Below are 21,496 nucleotides of genomic sequence, written 5' to 3'. Positions count from 1 at the left end.
TTTCACCCTCACGTTTAGCAAATTTAATCGCTTTACTACAAAAATTGTGTTGAATTTTACCTTTGCTCAGCTTCTAGATTTTGTTTCTTTTCCGGTTCGCCGTTGGTTTTTCCATGGATTGCACTATCTTTCTTTGATCCTACTATCAGTTCCGGTGGTTCAAAATTATCTTGTTATGATTTGAAATTGAATTACTCCGGATCGTGAATCCTCCTATAGTACACCCCCAAAAATTTTAGAGACCTAAGATCTTTTGTTTTTTAGATAATGCGAGACCCAAGATCATAGAATTTTACGATTTTCCCAAGACCCGTTTGTTACAAAAGAATATATTTTAACGACTGCTTGAGATAATCTTTTTTTAACCCTCTACGCAGGGTCCAATCAAAATTTTCGACTCTAAGTTTTTCTTTTTTTTGTGCTGCCCCCGACAACTACTATCATAGATTAAGTCATCCAAAGATTTGAAATAAGAGCAACCCTAAATCTACCTGTATTCAAGGAAGCTAAAAAGCAAGCATAGTCAATTAATTAGAATAGGTTATGAGTTAAACCCTCCATCTACACACATAAACACACATCTAGAGAATAGTTTAAAAGTTATACTAGTACTTCACGGTTACCAAAAATAGATGTGAGCGTATATTAGTAATAAGAGGTAATTGTATCAAGTATAAACTTGTACAGAGAAATCAAATCGCCCACAACAAAATTGGAAACGTTGAAGTCATGACTTGTATGTAACCACGTTTTAGCTTGATAAAGTTTGTTGATGGTCTCTTTTACAATTGACTTCTCGATATGCTTCCAGTACAGCAAAAAATATATAGCTACTGTTTTAAAGTGAAAAGGCGTAATTAAATTATAAGTCAAGATTCCTCAGCTCCTGCAGTGTTGACCCCAAAAATGCGCCTAAAACTGTCGCTAGATACTATTTCTTTTCCTAACACTATACAAACTTAAATTGTTTTAATTTCAAAAATCGAGTTGACTTTTACCTCTGCTCAGCTTCTTGATTTTGTTTATTTTCCAGGGCACTGTTGAATTTTCCCACTGCTGGTTTAACGTTGATGGATGTATCGAGTTGTAGCCCGGTATAAACATTCTTGGAGATTTCTGTACGGCAGGTATGGGTTCTGTTTTTGTAGTTAATGGCCAGGGGCTAAGTTGGAAAAGATTCTGTGAAACATCCTGTTTATAGCAAGTCAATTCCTGGATTATTGGTTCATCAAATGGAATCTAAATTTGTCCTCTCCGGAATAACAAACGATGGTCAAATGCATGGTCTTTGCAGTCAATCTTCCAACCGTCAAAAACCCATATCACGTCATTATGATCTTACGGTTGTCATTTCCGAGAAGTCAAAGCAAAGAACGATCAAACAAGCCCTGAGAATGATTTCATTGGACTCTAAAAATTTGGTGAACACAATTTGCCATAAATGTTCAAGATCGATCAATTGGTTGGCATGTTTATGAAAATGTTATAATCCATTGACAAGTTTTTCAAACTGATGATTATTCTACGATTCATAAATACATGGGATTCCACTCTTGCAAAATCACTGGAACTACGAACATCAAAATATATAAAATAACAATCATCCATTGATAAGAAAAAACACTTTGAACTAAAAAGCTACCTAATTCCAGGAAATTTTTTAAAAGGGGGCAACAAACATCGTTTTTACAACGATCAGATTTCAAAAAAGTTTTCTGAAACTGGTGGTAACAATTTTGATCTTTTTTAAATATTTAGTATACAAAAATGTTAACAATATCTGGGTTAATTTTTGGGCACTTTCTGTCATTTTTTCGCAATGAAATGTCTGTTTACATAATTTTTGTTTCGACAGTTCCCATAATGCTCCAACTGTATTCAGGTTGGACTATTTGATGACCATTCAATACCTCCCACACTTTGAACAAAACTGAATAAAACAATACGTATAGTATTGACAAGAATTCACAGAAAAGTTTTGACAAGAATTTTTGATCCACGCACAGGAGTATCATCTTGTTGAAAAACAAAGACCATGAAATTGCTATTCTTTTTGTTTGTTTTTCAAATTCTCCCGGTAAACTACAACTGTTTTCTTGTTTGAACATCTAAACATCTAAACTTGTTCTCGGCCCATCGGACTTTGTTATATCCAAAAACATATTTAATTGCTTGTCCAAACTTACATTTTTTAATATTGTTTTCAAGAAATCTTGTTTCTTTTCTCCGAAGAACTCGCACAATTCCTTTTCTAGAAATGCAGTGAGCCTGTTCTTTTCTGGCTTCGTTTAAATGCATGCAAGCTGCGTATTGTGTTTTGATTTTAGACTAAGCTGCTTTTGGTTTTTCCCATGAAAACTGAACATCTTGAATTGCAACAGTATGGCAAAAAGTAAAAGAACAAAGCAGTTTAACCAACTTTACCGTGTAGGTGCAGAAAATGAGACTGAAAAATTGTTTCAAACTTTGAAAATTTACGCCTTATTGCAGATCAAATATCTTGAGCCCAAAATTGTGCTGTAGGTAACTTTTTGGTACCACAGTATACGGGAGCCCAACGCAGGAATAATGAAACTTCTTTCATTGACTTTCTATTCTTAGGTCACAGGAATTTTAATTCATAACAGCTTTGAAAAAAATTTTGACAGCACTGTCATCTCTATAAGAAGAATTGTAAAGGGAATGGATTTCATCGAAGGACTCAAATGTGATCACAACCTCAGAATGGATACCCAAGATGAAGTGCGCGAACCAAGGCGGCTCTGATTTGACTATGCAGACCAAAATCGGCTCTGATCAGCCGATGCAGACCAAAACTGGCTCTGGTCAGACTGACTTGAGTTGCGCACTGGGGTGCCAGACCTACTTCGGTCACGCATTGGCGGTACCCTGACTGACACTTTTATATGTCGAAAAAGCGGTAATCATTGGTATAATTTTTTTCAGAAATATATACGTCAATTTATGAATGTTTTTTGAATTTTTTATTAAAAATATTAGTTTGAAACCAAAAAATGTCTTCAACTCAACAACAATTATCAAAACTTCGTCTTTGGCGTAGTCTTTGATATTCATCAAGTAAAATTGAGAAGTGTTCTTCAAAAAACAATCCCACGGGGTTCAACTATATCTTCTTTTTTTCGGGGGACTGGCTCTTTTTCTGGAACTCCAGACGCTGGTTCTGATCAGACTTTCCAGACTCTGGAAAAGTTTCTGATCAGACAGTACAGACTCTGGAAAGAGCTTTGTTCAGACTACGCAGACCATACCACAAAATTATCCAGACCCCAGACCACGCTCTGATCAGACTGTCCAGACCGTAATTAGTGCCCTGATCTGACCATGCAGACTCTGGGCGGGGTCCTGATCAGACTATCCAGACCGTAGACAGTGATGCCGCACTCTATGGAGTGGCTGCGTTTTACCCCCCCCCCCCCCCGTGCTCGACCCAAGTCGTTCTGATGAAGGCTGGCTTGGGTCGCGCACCTCATCCCGGGATTGCTGTTAGATCTAAAAAAAAAACAAAATTCCTGCTAAAATTTCATTTTTATTATTGAGTTCATGGTACACTAAAGTTACAACTATGCAGGTCAGCAGAGGTGTACTTGACAAGTTTACATGTACCGCTAGAGATAATATTATTTCAATTTCGATATTTATATTAAAAGGCATTATTGCATGTAGTTCAATGATGAAGTTAGCCATTAGTTTGTTCGCAGAAATGGGGGCGCTCTTAACGTAGTCCTAATATTCGAGGTTATATGAAGTTCGGTAACAAGAAAAGTAGTCTAGCCTCTTTTGACATAGTTCTGAGAATAGTCAATATATCAGCTCTAGGTGCTCTCTGTTTCAATTTCTCTATTTGTCGTCTGTCACTGCAAATATTGGAATAAGCTTAGAGTGCACAATTTCGTCTAGCAGTTAATTTGAGACAAAAAATTTGTCATATTTGGTCCGAAGCCTTTCTTATGTGATAATCCAATCTCAACAATGAGCAGTATTATTTTGGAGGGGGCATTTCAACTGGCTAATTCCTCACCGCAATCTCCCTCCCACGTAAAAAGACACTGTCATTTATGGATAATTAAACAACCCGGGTCGAGATGTCAGCGCCGTTTCAGCGCATTATTTTGTAAGAAGTGCGCTGAATGTGCTAAAATTATGTAAGAAATGAGTTGAATGCGCTGAATTGCGCTGAAATGAGATGAAACGCGCTGATTTTTCAATTTATTCAGCGCAAAAATCTTAGATAATTTTGCGCTGAAAATTTGTAAGAAATTTATTTAAAATTCAGCGCATTTCTTAAAAATATTTAGTGGATTTAAACGCCTTTTGACACCGATTCCTTAATTTTTAATTTTCCTTATTAAACGATTAACTTTTGTCTTAAAAAATGCGCTGAAAAGCGCTGAAAATATGTAAGAAATGCGCTAAAAATCCAGCGCATGTCTTACATAATTTCAGCGCATTTATTCTTAAACCGTCTAATGCTATAAAATCAAACTAAATAGGAAGCATTTCAGGTATGAATGGCGCAGTGGATTGAGAGAAGGCTACGGCAACGAGAGGAGAGTTCGATTCTCAGTGATAGCTATTTTTGAAATCTCAGTTTTCAGCGCGTTTCTTGCAAAGTTTCAGCGCAATTCAGCACAATTCAGCGCATTTTTATGTTAGGTTTTTGCGCTGAGTTTTCTGAAAAATCAGCGCATTTCAGCGCATTTCTTACATAGATTTTCTCGACCCGCGAATTTGTTTGCCCAGGATGAGTGTGCGATCCCTGATCAAATTATCTCGACCAAAATCGGCTCTACCAGACTGACTTGAGCGGCACACTGGGGTGCCAGACCGACTTTCTTAAGACCAACAAAATTATTCAACGAATAAATCGTGAACTGATCTTCACAGGCATAATTTTTTAATGAAGCAATCTATAGGTTCGATAGAAAAACTATTTGGACTAGCGCAACGTATTAGACAAGTTGAGTTGCATATTCATAGTTTCCGCTCTTGTTCTACATAATTTCAAGTACTTTTCCGCACACTATCAATTGGAATACCAATAAGTGTCAATTTTAACAAATGACTTGCTTTAATTTTCTCGGGAAAAATGAAAGAAAATCACGCTGATTACGTTTGAGAGACTTCATTAAAAAATTTATAGAGATATCTTGTTGCTATAAAAAGATAAGGGATAGAAATTCTTTTCAAATCAAATGGTCTGTTTGATGAATTTTTACAAGCTCCTACAAATCCCGATACATCTTTACTAATTCCTACTAGTTCTTCAGAGTATCGCATGAGGAAAATTTTTATTGTATATGATCTGATAAGAATTTTAACACATCAAAACATTAAAACTTTACATAAAACAGAGTAAACTTTTCATTTATAAAAATCTAGTCCCCTTCCTTGCTCCTTTTTGAATTCTATGTTTGAGTTTTTCAGATTTTTTTTTCTTTGCTCATAACTCAAAGTTTTTTTGAAGGCTTCTCGATAATTAAAATGAAAAAGCAAAAAGCTTCAAATATATAAGAATTATCAAGCCAAGTGGAAAATGTTGGTCCTAATTAAGCCACCTCCACTTCACGGTTTTTGACATCCATTGATCTCAAATTTAGTCTTTAAGTGATCGAAATTGTTTGAATATTGAGGACCATAACACATTGTAGAATAAATTTATAATGTCTAGCTAACAGATTTTCTTCATTTGGTTGTCCAATTTTTCACATAATGTTTCATAGCTGATATTAATATTCGAACTTCGCACACTGGGGTGCCAGACCGACTGCGGTCGCACATTCGGGGTAACTCGTCTATTGCTATAAAATCAAACTAAATAGGAAGCATTTGAGGTATGAATGGCGCAGTGGATTGAGAGAAGGCTACGGCAACGAGAGGCGAGTTCGATTCTCAGTGATAGCTATTTTTGAAATCTCAGTTTTCAGCGCGTTTCTTGCAAAGTTTCAGCGCAATTCAGCACAATTCAGCGCATTTTTATGTTAGGTTTTTGCGCTGAGTTTTTTGAAAAATCAGCGCATTTCAGCGCATTTCTTACATAGATTTTCTCGACCCGCGAATTTGTTTGCCCAGGATGAGTGTACGATCCCTGATCAAATTATCTCGACCAAAATCGGCTCTACCAGACTGACTTGAGCGGCACACTGGGGTGCCAGACCGACTTTCTTAAGACCAACAAAATTATTCAACGAATAAATCGTGAACTGATCTTCACAGGCATAAATTTTCAATGAAGCAATCTATAGGTTCAATAGAAAAACTATTTGGACTAGCGCAACGTATTAGACAAGTTGAGTTGCATATTCATAGTTTCCGCTCTTGTTCTACATAATTTCAAGTACTTTTCCGCACACTATCAATTGGAATACCAATAAGTGTCAATTTTAACGAATGAATTGCTTTAATTTTCTCGGGAAAAATGAAAGAAAATCACGCTGATTACGTTTGAGAGACTTCATTAAAAAATTTATAGAGATATCTTGTTGCTATAAAAAGATACAAGATAGAAATTCTTTTCAAATCAAAGGGTCTGTTTGATGAATTTTTATAAGCTCCTACAAATCCCGATACATCTTTACTAATTCCTACTAGTTCTTCAGAGTATCGCATGAGGAAAACTTTTATTGTATATGATCTGATAAGAATGTTAACAGATCAAAACATTAAAACTTTACATAAAACAGTGTAAACTTTTCATTTATAAAAATCTAGTCCCCTTCCTTGCTCCTTTTTGAATTCTATGTTTGAGTTTTTCAGATTTTTTTTTCTTTGCTCATAACTCAAAGTTTTTTTGAAGGCTTCTCGATAATTAAAACGATAAAGCAAAAAGCTTCAAATATATAAGAATTATCAAGCCAAGTGGAAAATGTTGGTCCTAAATGCGCCACCTCCACTTCACGGTTATTGACCTCCATTGATCTCAAATTTAATCTTTAAGTGATCGAAATTGTTTGAATATTGAGGACCATAACACATTGTAGAATAAATTTATAATGTCTAGCTAACAGATTTTCTTCATTTGGTTGTCCAATTTTTCACATAATGTTTCATAGCTGATATTAATATTCGAACTTCGCACACTGGGGTGCCAGACCGACTTCGGTCGCACATTCGGGGTAACTCGTCTATTGCTATAAAATCAAACTAAATAGGAAGCATTTCAGGTATGAATGGCGCAGTGGATTGAGAGAAGGCTACGGCAACGAGAGGAGAGTTCGATTCTCAGTGATAGCTATTTTTGAAATCTCAGTTTTCAGCGCGTTTCTTGCAAAGTTTCAGCGCAATTCAGCACAATTCAGCGCATTTTTATGTTAGGTTTTTGCGCTGAGTTTTCTGAAAAATCAGCGCATTTCAGCGCATTTCTTACATAGATTTTCTCTACCCGCGAATTTGTTTGCCCAGGATGAGTGTCCGATCCCTGATCAAATTATCTCGACCAAAACCGGCTCTACCAGACTGACTTGAGCGGCACACTGGGGTGCCAGACCGACTTTCTTAAGACCAACAAAATTATTCAACGAATAAATCGTGAACTGATCTTCACAGGCATAAATTTTCAATGAAGCAATCTATAGGTTCGATAGAAAAACTATTTGGACTAGCGCAACGTATTAGACAAGTTGAGTTGCATATTCATAGTTTCCGCTCTTGTTCTACATAATTTCAAGTACTTTTCCGCACACTATCAATTGGAATACCAATAAGTGTCAATTTTAACAAATGAATTGCTTTAATTTTCTCGGGAAAAATGAAAGAAAATCACGCTGATTACGTTTGAGAGACTTCATTAAAAAATTTATAGAGATATCTTGTTGCTATAAAAAGATACGAGATAGAAATTCTTTTCAAATCAAAGGGTCTCTTTGATGAATTTTTACAAGCTCCTACAAATCCCGATACATCTTTACTAATTCCTACTAGTTCTTCAGAGTATCGCATGAGGAAAATTTTTATTGTATATGATCTGATAAGAATTTTAACAGATCAAAACATTAAAACTTTATATAAAACAGTGTAAACTTTTCATTTATAAAAATCTAGTCCCCTTCCTTGCTCCTTTTTGAATTCTATGTTTGAGTTTTTCAAATTTTTTTCTTTGCTCATAACTCAAAGTTTTTTTGAAGGCTTCTCGATAATTAAAACGAAAAAGCAAAAAACTTCAAATATATAAGAATTATCAAGCCAATTGGAAAATGTTGGTCCTAAATGCGCCACCTCCACTTCACGGTTATTGACATCCATTGATCTCAAATTTAATCTTAAAGTGATCGAAATTGTTTGAATATTGAGGATCATAACACATTGTAGAATAAATTTATAATGTCTAGCTAACAGATTTTCTTCATTTGGTTGTCCAATTTTTCACATAATGTTTCATAGCTGATATTAATATTCGAACTTCGCACACTGGGGTGCCAGACCGACTTCGGTCGCACATTCGGGGTAACTCGAATAACAATTTTAACTGTTGAGGTAGCAGTAATCATTGGTGTAACGTATTTTTTCAGAAAAATAGACGTCATTTTAAATATATGGCTTTGGTTTCTTCGGAAAAACAAATTAGTTCCAAACAAAAAAAATTTAGCTCAACAACAATTACTCGAATTCGATCTCTAGCATGGTTTCTCATGCTAATCAAGTAAAATGACGAAGTGCTCTCTTTAAAAACAGTCTCCTCGGATGTTAATTATCTTTAATTTGGGGGACTGGTTTTTTCAGGCAAAGTTTCTGATCAAACGGAACAGACTCTGAAAACGGGTTCTCTCTGTTCAGACTATCAAAATCATACCAGAAAACAATCCAGAACCTAGAACACTCTATCATCAAACTATACAAACCATGGGCGGGCTCTGATCAGACTGTACGGACCGCAGGTAGTGTCCTCATCAGACCGTGCATATTCCCGATAGCGTTCTCATCGGACTATCCAGACCCTAAATAGCGCCCTTATCAGACCGTTCAGACTCTGCATGGTGTCCTGATCAGACAATTCAGACAGTAGATAGTGCTGCCAGACTCTGTGGAGTGATCGCGTTTTACCCTCATGCGTGAGCCATGTCGGTTTGATCAGGTCTGACTTCGGTCACTCACCTGATCCTGGGTGCTCTCTAATTATTTATAATCCCAATTTTTCCAAGATTTTTGTACTGTAAGATCCCATAAAACGTTTTACAAGAATTTCTGCCGTGTAAGATCTCTTACAACGCTTTATCAAATTCTTTAGAGTAAGATCTTACCAACTCTTGCGCAATACAAACTCAGCCTGATAAAATTTTTATTAGTTCTCATAAAATAATAATTCTATTTTCCAACTTATGGCTGGATAAGATCGTATAAAGATGTATCGGGTAGACTTGTTGTCATTTCAAAAAAATTGTATTGTTAGATCTTTTAAGATAAATGCTTGTGCGCAAAAGTTCAACAAATCGCTCTTAACAGAGTAAAAGAGAAAAGTATTTTTATAGAAATAAAAACAAAACAGTTTGTTAGGACATCTAAGTTCCCATCTTCAAGGTATTATGAAAAACTTGTGAAATTTTGTAGATGCAGAAAAAAAACAGAAATTGGCCTTTCAGACTTTATTATATTTAATTAGTTGCTCTGCAGTACTGCTGAGGATTGCTTAGAAACAAACTTAACCAAACTTAGGTGATATCAGACATTGCAGAACACATTTCACGAATTCCGATATTTGCAGCCCATAGTGAAGTAGCAACAAAGTTATTCAACGAATAAATCGTGAACTGATCTTCACAGCCAAAATTTGTGAGATTTTCAATGAAGCAACCTATAGGTTCGATAGAAAAACTACTTGGACTAGCTCAACGTATTGGACAAGTTGAGTTGCATATTCATAGTTTCCGCTCTTGTTCTACATAATTTCAATTATTTTTCCGTACACTATCAACTGGAATACCAATAACTGTCTATTATAACAAATGAATTGCTTTAATTTTCTCGGGAAAAATGAAAAAAATCACGCTGATTACGTTACAGAGACTTCATTATAAGATTTATAGAGATATCTTGTTGCTAAAAGAAGATACGAGATAGAAATTTCTTTCAAATCAAAGGGTATGCTTGATGAATTTCTTTAAGCTCCTACAAATCCCGATAAATCTTCACTAATTCCTACTAGTTCTTCGTAGTATCTCATGAGGAACATTTTTTCCTATATGATCTGAAAAAAATTTTAACAGATCAAAACATTAAAATTTTACATAAAACAGGGTAACCTTTTCATTTATAAAAATCTGGTCCCTTTCCTTGCTCCTTATTGAATTATATGTTTGAGTTTTTCAGATTTTTTTTTCTTTGCTCATAACTCAAAGTTTTTTGAAGGTTTCTCGATAATTAAAATGAAAAAGCTTCAAATATATAAGAATTATCAAGCCAAATGGAAAATGTTGTTCTTAATTGCGCCACGTCCACTTCACGGTTATTGACATCCATTGATCTCAAATTGAATCTTTAAGTGATCGAAATTGTTTGGATACTGAGGACCATAACACATTGTAAAATAAATTTATAATGTCTCGCTAACAGATTTTCTTCATTTGGTTGTCCAATTTTTCACATAATGTTTCATAGCTGTTTTTAATCTTCGAACTTGGCACACTGGGGTGCCAGACCGACTTCGGTCGCTCATTCGGGGTAACTCGAATAACAATTTTAACTCTTGAGGTAGCAGTAATCATTGGTGTAACGTATTTTTTCGGAAAAATAGACGTCATTTTAAATATATGGCTTTGGTTTCTTCGGAAAAACATATTAGTTCCAAACAAAAAGAAATTTAGCTCAACAACGATTACTCGAATTCAGCCTCTAGCGTGGTTTCTCATGCTAATCAAATAAAATGGCGAAGTGCTCTCTCAAAAAACAGTCTCCTCGGATGTTAATTATCTTTAATTTGGGGGACTGGTCTTTTCTGGCAAAGTTTCTGATCAGACGGAACGGACTCTGGAAACGGGTTCTCTCTGTTCAGACTATCAAAATCATACCAGAAAACAATCTAGAACCTAGAACACTCTGTCATCAAACTATACAAACCATGGGCGGGGCTCTGATCAGACTGTACGGACCGCAGGTAGTGTCCTCATCAGACCGTGCATATTCCCGATAGCGTCCTCATCGGACTATCCAGACCGTAAATAGTGCCCTTATCAGACCGTTCAGACTCTGCATGGTGTCCTGATCAGACAATTCAGACAGTAGATAGTGCTGCCAGACTCTGTGGAGTGATCGCGTTTTGACCTCATGCATGAGCCATGTCGGTTTGATCAGGTCTAACTTCGGTCACTCACCTCATCCTGGGTGCTCTCAAATCATGTATAATCCCAATTTTTCCAAGATTTTTGTACTGTAAGATCCCATAAAACGTTTTACTAGAATTTCTGCCGTGTAAGATCTCTTACAACGCTTTATCAAATTCTTTAGAGTAAGATCTTACCAACTCTTGCGCAATACAAACTCAGCCTGATAAAATTTTTATTAGTTCTCATAAAATAATAATTCTATTTTCCAACTTATGGCTGGATAAGATCGTATAAAGATGTATCGGGTAGACTTGTTGTCATTTGAAAAAAAATTGTATTGTTAGATCTTTTAAAATAATTGCTTGTGCACAAAAGTTCAACAAATCGCTCTTAACAGAGTAAAAGAGAAAAGTATTTTTTTAGAAATAAAAACAAAACAGTTTGTTAGGACATCTAAGTTCCCATCTTCAAGGTATTATGAAAAACTTGTGAAATTTTGTAGATGCAGAAAAAAAACAGAAATTGGCCTTTCAGACCTTATTATATTTAATTAGTTGCTCTGCAGTACTGCTGAGGATTGCTTGGAAACAAACTTAACCAAACTTAGATGATATCAGACATTACAGAACACATTTCACGAATTCCGATATTTGCAGCAAATAGTAAAGTAGCAACAAAATTATTCAATGAATAAATTGCGAACTGATCTTCACAGCCATAACTTGTGAGATTTTCAATCAAGCAATCTATAGGTTCGCTAGAAAAACTATTTGGACTAGCACAACATATTTGACAAGTTGAGTTGCATATTCATAGTTTCCGGTCTTGTTCTACATAATTTCGAGTATTTTTTCGCACACTATCAACTGGAATACCAATAAGTGTCTATTTTAACAAATGAATTGCTTTAATTTTCTCGGGAAAATGAAAAAAAAATCACGCTGATTACGTTACAGAGACTTCATTAAAAAACTTATAGAGATATCTTGTTGCTATAAGAAGATACGAAATAGAAATTCCTTTCAAATCATGGGTCTGTTTGATGAATTTTTACAAGCTCCTACAAATCCCGATACATCTTCACTAATTCCTACTAGTTCTTCAGAGTATCTCATGAGGAAAATTTTTATCGTATATGATCTGATAAGAATTTTAACAGATCAAAACATTAAAACTTTACATAAAACAGAGTAATTTTTCATTTATGAAAATTTAGTCCCCTTCCTTGCTCCTCTTTGAATTCTATATTTAAGTTTTTCAGATTTTTTTCTTTGCTCATAACTCAAAGTTTTTTTGAAGGTATCTCGATAATTAAAATGAAAAAGCTTCAAATATATAAGAATTATCAAGCCAAATGGAAAATGTTGTTCCTAATTGTGCAACCTCCACTTCACGGTTATTGACATCCATTGATCTCCAATTTAATCTTTAAGTGATCGAATTTGTTTGGATATTGAGGACCATAACACATTGTAGAATAAATTTATAATGTCTAGCTAACAGATTTTCTTCATTGGTTGTCCAATTTTTCACATAATGTTTCAGAGCTGATATTAATATTCGAACTTGTTAATGTGGTTTAAAAGACAAAGATTGTGTTTCCCAAAACTGTTAAACTTTTATAACGTTTTCAACAAAGTGATCAACTTTAGTTTGGGTGTTAGATTTTTATTAACATTTAGCTTTGTATTATATTTCATGATTAAAATTAATTTCAGCTTCTTTTACCCTCTTTGGTTTATTTCTCAAGACTAATATGCGTCTAAAAATGATTGTTTTGCAAAAAGTAGTTGAAAACGGCAGCAGCAGTGAACGCTTCGATTTGAGTTTGTCTGTTATTAAATGTTCTAGAACAAAATGGAAACATCATAGAAAATCGAGAAAAATAATTTAAAAAAATAATCTTCATTTGATAAAATTCCGCACAAAACTGACTGAAATAGTTCCAGATGTGTGAAATTCTAAGAGCATCTAGGGTGTCTCAACAAAAAACCCTTCGTTTCATCAGATTTTAACATATCTAATTCTATAGAATAACCGTCTTATGTGATTTCTCATTGAAAAAGATGTTCGAAAAAATTGGTTTTTTCGTCTTATTAGTCAATAGTACTTTATAATATCTTTAAAATCCAAAAATATCAAATCTGATAAGTATCTGCTGATAAGCTGCTATAGCCGAATTATCAAACTTTATACCTAAAATACAATCCGGTAACGTGTATGTATATATTCAAATGATTTCTGTTTGACACCAATGCTGCCGTTCTGGATGTTTTCTCAATAAAACTCTCTTGGCAGTACAACACTCCGTGATTTTATTGTTTTTCATTGCATTTCTTACTGCTTGAACAAGAGATCCAATTAAACAATATACAAAAAAAGAGCGTTGGAGTACCAGTTTAAAAAACTTAAAATTCGAAACATGTACTTCGTTTTAGTAACAGTTAGAGTTATCAGTTCACTCTGCAAATTTGAAAATAACTGAACAAATTTAATGGCCGCATGAAAAAATGAAACTCTTTTAAACCTTGAAACATTTATTTCTTTTCTTAGTTTCTATCTGAACCGAAAAACCTTATGACTACCACTTTGATGTAGCGTAAGGACATTATTTGAGTATAGTAATTAATTCTTGCCCCTAAATGAAATATATGTAGAGTTGTCAAGTCTCATTTTGGTTGAGTCTCAACGCTGGCTACTATTGGTAACTGCATTGTCGACCCCTGCGATCAAGGCTGATTCCATTTCTCTTCATATCTGTAATCGGTCGACACGGTTTTTCATAACCAATATTAGCAGAGCAGGGTCTTCTCATAAGTCGACCCCTCAGCTTGTACAGGGCGGCATACTTTTTAACGCCATTAATTTTTGCTGATTTCCAGTGGTAGGAGGAGCAAAGTTTTGTTCTTGTTTTCACAGGGCAATGGATTGAAAACAAAACAAAACAAAGTCTGAGTCCCCCAATTTTTCCGGCAATTGTTCAAGTTCGCACCAATACGCTTAAAAGTAAATTTTCCTTTCAAATTCTTGTACACCAAAAGTTCGGGGGATCAAAAATTTTTCTCTCAGTAGATAGGTTTTTTGAAAATCCGGTTCTTAGATCAAAAAATTAGGAAGGAGAATAAAACAAGAATAAAAAACAATAAAACAAGAATAAAAAACTAAAACATCAACTAATTTGAGTTACTGAGCGCCAAAAATTACTAAATAAAAAATAATTCAAATATTCAAGCATTTAATTTTAAAAACTCAATTTTTTAAAAAAAAATAGCAATATTAAAATCAGGAGAACTCCAGCTGTTTTGGATCAAGCGATAGAATAGAAGCAAAGTCAGGGTGGCAAAAGTCTCGCAACCTTTCCAGCCTTTTGTAATTACCCACAAACCGCATTATTAAACAGTTTGCAACCAATATTTCCAAATTCACTGGTGATCAAAGTTTTTGTCACATTACAAATGTATCCCAAAAATGTATTCTTAGCAAAAAAAAGTTGAATCACACCTTAGTATAGATGATATAAAAAAATTTATGAAAAATTTTTTCCCCAAAAGTTGAATTTCCTGCTAAAACGTCACATTTAATAATAGCTCAAGACTCGACTGTGTTGGCTCACCAAAGAGTTGTAGAATTTAAAGGGAACGAAAAATTGATCATCTGTTGCTATTTTCCAAAGCACTTATAATATTTGATTTAATTTTCTCGGAGAAAAAATTGCGTGAACCAATTGAAGTTTTTTTTGCTTAGGTATTATAATTGATGTGTTCACTTTTCGATAGTTAGCTTTATCCGTTTCCGAGGCGAAGCGAAATTAAATTTACATCAACGTTTTCTTTTTACTTACTTGTTTTCTCACAGAAATGTGAAATTTTTTAGGCTCACTGAAAGAAAATTGCTTATTACTGTTTCCGGCGTTAAAAAACACAAAATAAACTGTCAACAATTTTGTAAAACTTTTACTTTACTTTAGTTTTGAGATCAAATTTTAGCAATTCCTTCTAGTAAGTATAAAAGATTGCTTGACAAAAATCGGAACATCCAATTTTGATTTCATCGTAACATTTGAAGTGCTACAAGGAATTATTTACAAATTTTCATTACTGATACTCCCAAAAGGGAAATCACGAAACCCTAATTTTAGCTCGTCATTTCGGTCTTCATATTGACTGTGGTGAGAGTTGCCAATGTTTTTCAATTTTTATTAAATCTTTTGTTTTAATATAATTTTATTTGTTTTCCAAATCTTCGTTTTGTACAAGTTTTACAGAAAATTGTTAACGGATCCATTAGAAGGGTTTGCGAAATTTTAGTAGCTAGGCACTTTCTTGTTCTTTTGGTACTTAGATGTCTGAAAATCGAAAAGCCTTTTCGCGGAAAAACTTTGAATTCTTTGAAACGTTTTGCCTAAGAACAACATGCGTGTTCGCAAATGAATGTTCATTTATTGACATCACAATTCTTTGCAATTTGTTGTTGATATGGTGCGGATAACCTATTCAAAGTAGCCTGATAAAAAAACGGCACAGTGTTGTCCTATCCACAGGAGAGGTTGTGGGTCATTTTCTTAGGAAATATTTTATGTGTATAATTTTTTTATATAACTAATTTTTGCAACTCTTATGTTCGCTCTTTTTTGCAGCTTTCATCAAATTACAACTCTTAAGCGAGTAAACTAACTAAAAAAAGTTTCCATTACCTTTCTTGAATTTTCGTTTCAATAAAATTTAAAAACACTATTAAAATTAAAATGAATCACAAAATTTTTGTTTAATTTGTTTACCACTAATAGCTGTAACTCCATTGGGATGACGAAAAAAAACAAAAAAAAACATTCACATTCATATGAATTAAATCACATAACATTGTTTTAAAAAATTCATAATTTCATCTGTTGTGATGGGTCTAAGAAGTAAACACCCACGGAAATAAGCTCCCATTTAAAGTTGAATTGTGACTGTGAAAATTTGTTTACTTGAGATAGTTAAATATCAAGCCCCATGGGCCGCTAAGGCAAAGCCAGGACACGTGAGGCATGTCCAAAGGCTCCAAATGCGAGCTCTTTAATAGTCAAATGGGGTTTAATTCCGTGGGGGTTCATTTCCCTTGGGTTTTATTTCCGTAGGGGCTTATTTCTGTGGGGTTTATTGTTCCGACCCCACTTGTGGGGGGGGGGGAGGAACTATATACTCAAATGGGTTTTTTTTGTTCCGTGAATTTTGGCCGATCGATATATTCATCGTAGAGAAGAGTGAGTGGTATCATTGAAAAGCTCGTCTCGCGTAGAATTCGGAATTAAAAAGACTTTTTCGAATTTCGTGTTTTTTGAGGAATTATCGAGGTTTAGAGTTTTGCGTGAACACGTGAAGTTTGGCATGATTTTGTTCACTTTTTGTTCAAATTAAGCTATTTTCTATAAAAAAAAATATCAATTCAAAATTACATTTTCTGCTATAAATGGAATATTCTTGTGATTCTAACAGACGAAAGGCCATAAAAGAGGTAGTTTTTGTCTCATAGCGATGTTTACTATAGAAAATCCTCGATTTTCATTTGAGAGCTGGATTTTTTAAAAACCTTTTCAAGTTTTTTTTATTATTCTTTTTCAAGTCACTTGGAGACTAGTCACATTTATTATCCAGGTTGTGTTCCTGACAAACCTCATTTACCGTCAAGTAATGCCCAATAAACAAATAATTAGTTTTTAAGGAATCGGGCAATTTTTATGGCTCCGATTCTGAGTTTTATTAATTTTTTTTTATATTTTGATTCTTTTTTTTGAGATTTTAATGAGATTTTGTAGCCCTATGACATAGATTCGTTGACTAGAATTGCAATACGCTTCCTAAAAAGCATTAAGCGAACCTATTTAGTAAATTGAGGGGACAGCTAATGGCTGTTAAGACTTGAAAAAAAAATTTCGAAAGAAAATTTTTTAACAAAATTTTTATTTTCTATTTGAAAGTTTACTAACTTTTCGGGGTCCTATGGCATAGACTCGATGACTAGAAAAACAATAGGCTTCTTAAGGAACAGTAAACGAACTACGTAGTAACTTGAGAGGACAGCTAATGACTGTTAAGACTTTAAAAAAAGTTTTTCGGAGGAAAACTTTTTAATGAAATTTCGATTTACTTTTTGAATTTTTTTATAAATTTTCGGAGTCCTTTCGCATTATTAGGGTTCAAAATAAGCCACAATGTAACATATTAAAACCCTGAAAGATATAGATTATCGTTTTAACGGCCTCGACACTTTCTTGAAGAAAGTAATTGAATTTTTTAATTTTGTCTTTAACTGTCATTTTTACTTTGCCATTTCGGTCGTATGAAATTTCCTTTATAGTGATAGGTTTTTTGGTTTTCATGGAAGAATAGTTGAGCGGATATTCTGATTTTATCGGATAGCTGATGGCTTTCCTGACTTTGAAAAGAATCGTTTTCCAAAACTAAAAAAAAAATTTAACTTCGCAATTTTCTTTTTATTTTTCTTTTTGTTACCTAATCTCGTTAGTTAGTTACAGCTCAAATATGACCGTGTGGATGTCAGGGGAAGGTGTCAAAAGGAATTAGCGTCCTCAAATTTTTTTTAAAAAAGATTTCGTTATGACCTTACTGGCTTCGACACCGGTTTTTCACAAAAAAAATAAATTAATTTGATTTTTGTCATTTTTGACGTTCTTTTTGTAGACGTTAGACATATTCTGGATAACTGAAGGTCTCAAGAGGTTCCTATGGATGAATAAACGAACCTATTTGAACATATCATTATGTAATTAAAGTCTTTTTTGACTTCTGATGTAATTTTATTTCGAAAAAAATTAAAAGTATTACATACTTTTGCCCTTCTTTCTTTTTTGTCTACTTGTTACCTAGTCTCACTAATGAATGACCACATACTACATTTTTGGTATATGAGGAAAGCGCAATCAAATAAATTTTGAGGGCCAAAATATGGCTTGAAGGTTTTGACAGCGTTTTCCGGCAAGTTTCAATTAATTTTTTGTTTGTTGTTTTTTTGTTCTTTTTAGCCGCTTAAAAAATGAATAAGGTCAGGTCCCGATGCCCTTCTATAGAAAAATTGGTTATCGCACGCCTTTAGGATATTTTACTTGATTTTTAACGGTTTTCATTACTTTAAAGTTAATAATTTAAAAAAAGAAAGCGAATTTTTTAACTTTACTGTTTTTGTTCTCTTTTGTCTAATTGTTACCAAACCTTTTTATGGACTGGTCCCATATCTTTTCTGGTGATTTTTAGGTTATTTTGTTGAGTCTTAGTTTTATCTGACGGTGTGTTGAATTTGTTATTAAGCTTGGTTTTTTAAAACGGACGTAAAATTTTTGATGTAATTAATGTTTGTTGTTGCTGTTGTTGTTTGATTTTGCTCTTCGTCTTGATTCGCTTTCTTAATATTGGCATATCACAGCAATCTAATGCATCAATTTTTACCCCACTTATTTGTTTGCTTTGGAGGCTATCTTATCGTTCATACATAATTTTTTTGAAAAATACTTGGGTTTTTTTTAGTTTTTTGGGATTCCAAAAGATAATTTTTGGGTTTTTCTATCTGTTCCTCATTTGGTAGACAATTATGCCAAAATTGTGGATGGGCGGGGTCGGAACCTTATGTGCCATCGCACATTACCGAGCCGCCTTGTTTCCTATCAAAAATTAAGTGGGTGTTTTTTTTTCGCTGGATTTTTTTCGGAAACCGGTTGTGATAACTCACACTTGACTGTTTGTTTCTATGCGTAGAACATAAATAATTCTAACGTTCTGTTTGTAGGAACGTATTCTCATGCTGATTCTTTGAAAAGTTGCTTTAAACTTAATTCGCGTTGTGTTGATCTTTTACGAGACGGCAACTCACTCTAATTTTGGGTGCTTCTCAACGTTTTACAGATCTCCAGCTATGTTCGAAGTTGTGAATTCTGTTTCCAATATTCTTTTGCCAATACTGATTCCATTTACGAATAATTAAACGCAATTTTTGCAAATAATATTTTCATTTGATATTCTGCCATAAAAACCATCCGTAAATTTAAAATTCTAATCCTAAAAATTTTTGTTTGGCCTCAACTTTAATCGCAATTAAACTAAAATCTGACAATAGGACATAACTTGCTCGAAGGCAACTCTACGCATGACCAATAAATTATAATCGAACGTCAATTTAGTTAGCAAATTTTGCAAACATTTTCAAAATTCTGTGAAAATAGTCGGAATTTAGCGGCTAGAAAGAGAGAGTTATTTCACAAATTGAGTCACGCTGCGATCGGAACAATCTCGGACAGCGATGCCATTCAATGAATGAACTTCTGGGCGTTCCTTTGGGGTGATTCAACTATTTGGCCAGGTGATTGCAATCAACTGTTTGTTATTAACCACTACCAGCTCAAATAGGTGACGGAATCACAGAATGCTCTCCCATTATGGATGCCAAACAAACAAAACAAACAAACTGTTTACCCAAGTGCTTAAGGTTCAAAACTGGGCCAGCGTATCTGAAATATCGAAAGAGTAGATTATAAACTTAACAACTGCGATTAAATTTCACTTAAAAGAACAATCATCAATATTATCAGAATTTGTTCATAACTTTGCCTCATTTTCACAAGAAATTTTGATATTGCATAATAATCAACAATTTGAGCTTAACTCCAATCGGAAACCAATGACTGTTCTCTGATCAATGCTTTAATTGGACCGCTTTTCTTTTACTGTTCAAATTAGTTTTGGCTCGTTGTTGTTTAGTTAATCCCATTTTACTAAATGTGACCAAGTTAATTTATCTGTCAAGGTTTAAAAGTCGACTGCTTATTGTTTTTTTTTCTATTAGTTATAACCTAACCTTAAGTTTCTAGTAAAATTATTAGTTCAACTATCTTTCACACCTGTAGTACTTTTAGTAATCAATCATGACCTTCATGTTGATTGATTGAAAATGATTGATTGAAACTTGTGTTATAAACGCCTTCTTTCTATTTTTCTGTTTCAAACCGAAGTTTAATTCAGTTCTTCTCCAAATGACCTAGGTAGCTTATGACGTCATAAAGAATACTTTACATGTAATTCTGATGTACAAAGACAATTGATTGTACTCTGTGCAAAGACAAGGTCATTTTCGTTTCACCTTTACAATATCAAATATCAACTGCTCTATTACATGAAGGCGAATAGGACAATCTAATCCGCAGACAATTATCAAAATTTCTTATTTTTGTGCCCAGAACTCCGGCAATGGACCAAATTTGGGACTATTTTGAAAACAGGTCATACCCATTATGGTTTAATAGTACGTCAAGCGACTTTTCAAGTGCCCCAATTTTCCTACCATCAATCATCTTACCAATTTTTGGGCTCGTATTTCTTATTTTTTCATTACCCGTTGGTTTAATTAGCCGGATTATTCAGAAATCTTCAAATTTAGGGTCGACCGAGCTTCGGTTCAGCATTCACTGGACGGGGATTTTTATTTACCTTATTTATTTATTATTTTCAGGGCTAACTTGGTTAGTTATAAAAAGCCAAGATGTGGAAATACCTGAAATTGTTTATGCGGAGACAATAATTGACCTGATTTCCTGGTTTTTGATAACAATCGAGTTTATAACTAGTCAGAAATTTGGCATGCGCTACAGTCCTACGTGTATAATTTATTTTACATTTCGTTGTCTGTGGCTCATTTTCGAAAACTGTCTAAACATTTACATAATTTACAAGCACGGAATCGAAGAAGAGCCTTTAATATTTAGTGTGCGGTTTAACTTACTTTCACCTTTAAATCTACTCATTTCGTTGCTTAATTTTACAGCCTTCTTAAAACTCACAGGTAAACAAACAGAAAACGGGGAGAATATTTTGTCTTTCCGAGAAATAACGTTTCAGTCAAAAATTTTATTCCACTGGTTTACAAAGTTTGTGTGGAAAGCGTGGAGAGGTCACTTGAGTATAGACTCGTTGCCTGACCTTGAAAGTTCGTTCACTTCTTTACAGACGACGGAAAGGTTTGCTCGCAAAATGAACGAGCTGAAATCGAAAAAGATGGAAAATGAGGGCACTAACCAGATAACACATTGGGAACTGTACAAGGTAAGCATTTAAACAAGTTCATCGGGGAAATTAGGAGGCCACGTTCAAAAATCAGAGAAAAAATCTCCCATTAAATTGCAGAGCCATGTGATTTTTGCATCGCTACCCTAGTCTATTAACGACGGCTATCTTGCA

The 21,496-nt window shown here is 34.1% G+C and overlaps 1 protein-coding gene across 2 annotated transcripts in view; it reads left to right on the top strand.

Annotated features, from left to right (window-relative positions):
* Positions 1 to 19,748: 19,748 nt before the first annotated feature.
* Positions 19,749 to 21,496, top strand: part of LOC142356291 (ABC transporter C family member 8-like) — a 38,811-nt gene continuing 37,063 nt past the window's right edge. Inside the window, exon 1 of one of the 2 annotated variants that reach the window (XM_075408259.1) lies at positions 19,749 to 21,361. In XM_075408259.1, the coding sequence (XP_075264374.1) occupies positions 20,510 to 21,361 (852 nt within the window). In that variant the 5' untranslated portion in view covers positions 19,749 to 20,509. The remainder of the gene's footprint in view (positions 21,362 to 21,496) is intronic. The other variant, XM_075408274.1, reaches the window with a different exon arrangement.

The sequence above is a fragment of the Convolutriloba macropyga genome, chromosome 1 (assembly GCF_964194025.1).
Source record: "Convolutriloba macropyga chromosome 1, txConMacr16.3, whole genome shotgun sequence".
Classification (NCBI taxonomy): Eukaryota; Metazoa; Xenacoelomorpha; order Acoela; family Convolutidae; genus Convolutriloba; species Convolutriloba macropyga.
The sequence above is the reverse complement of the archived record's forward strand: the minus strand, read 5'-3'. Positions and strand labels throughout refer to the sequence as shown.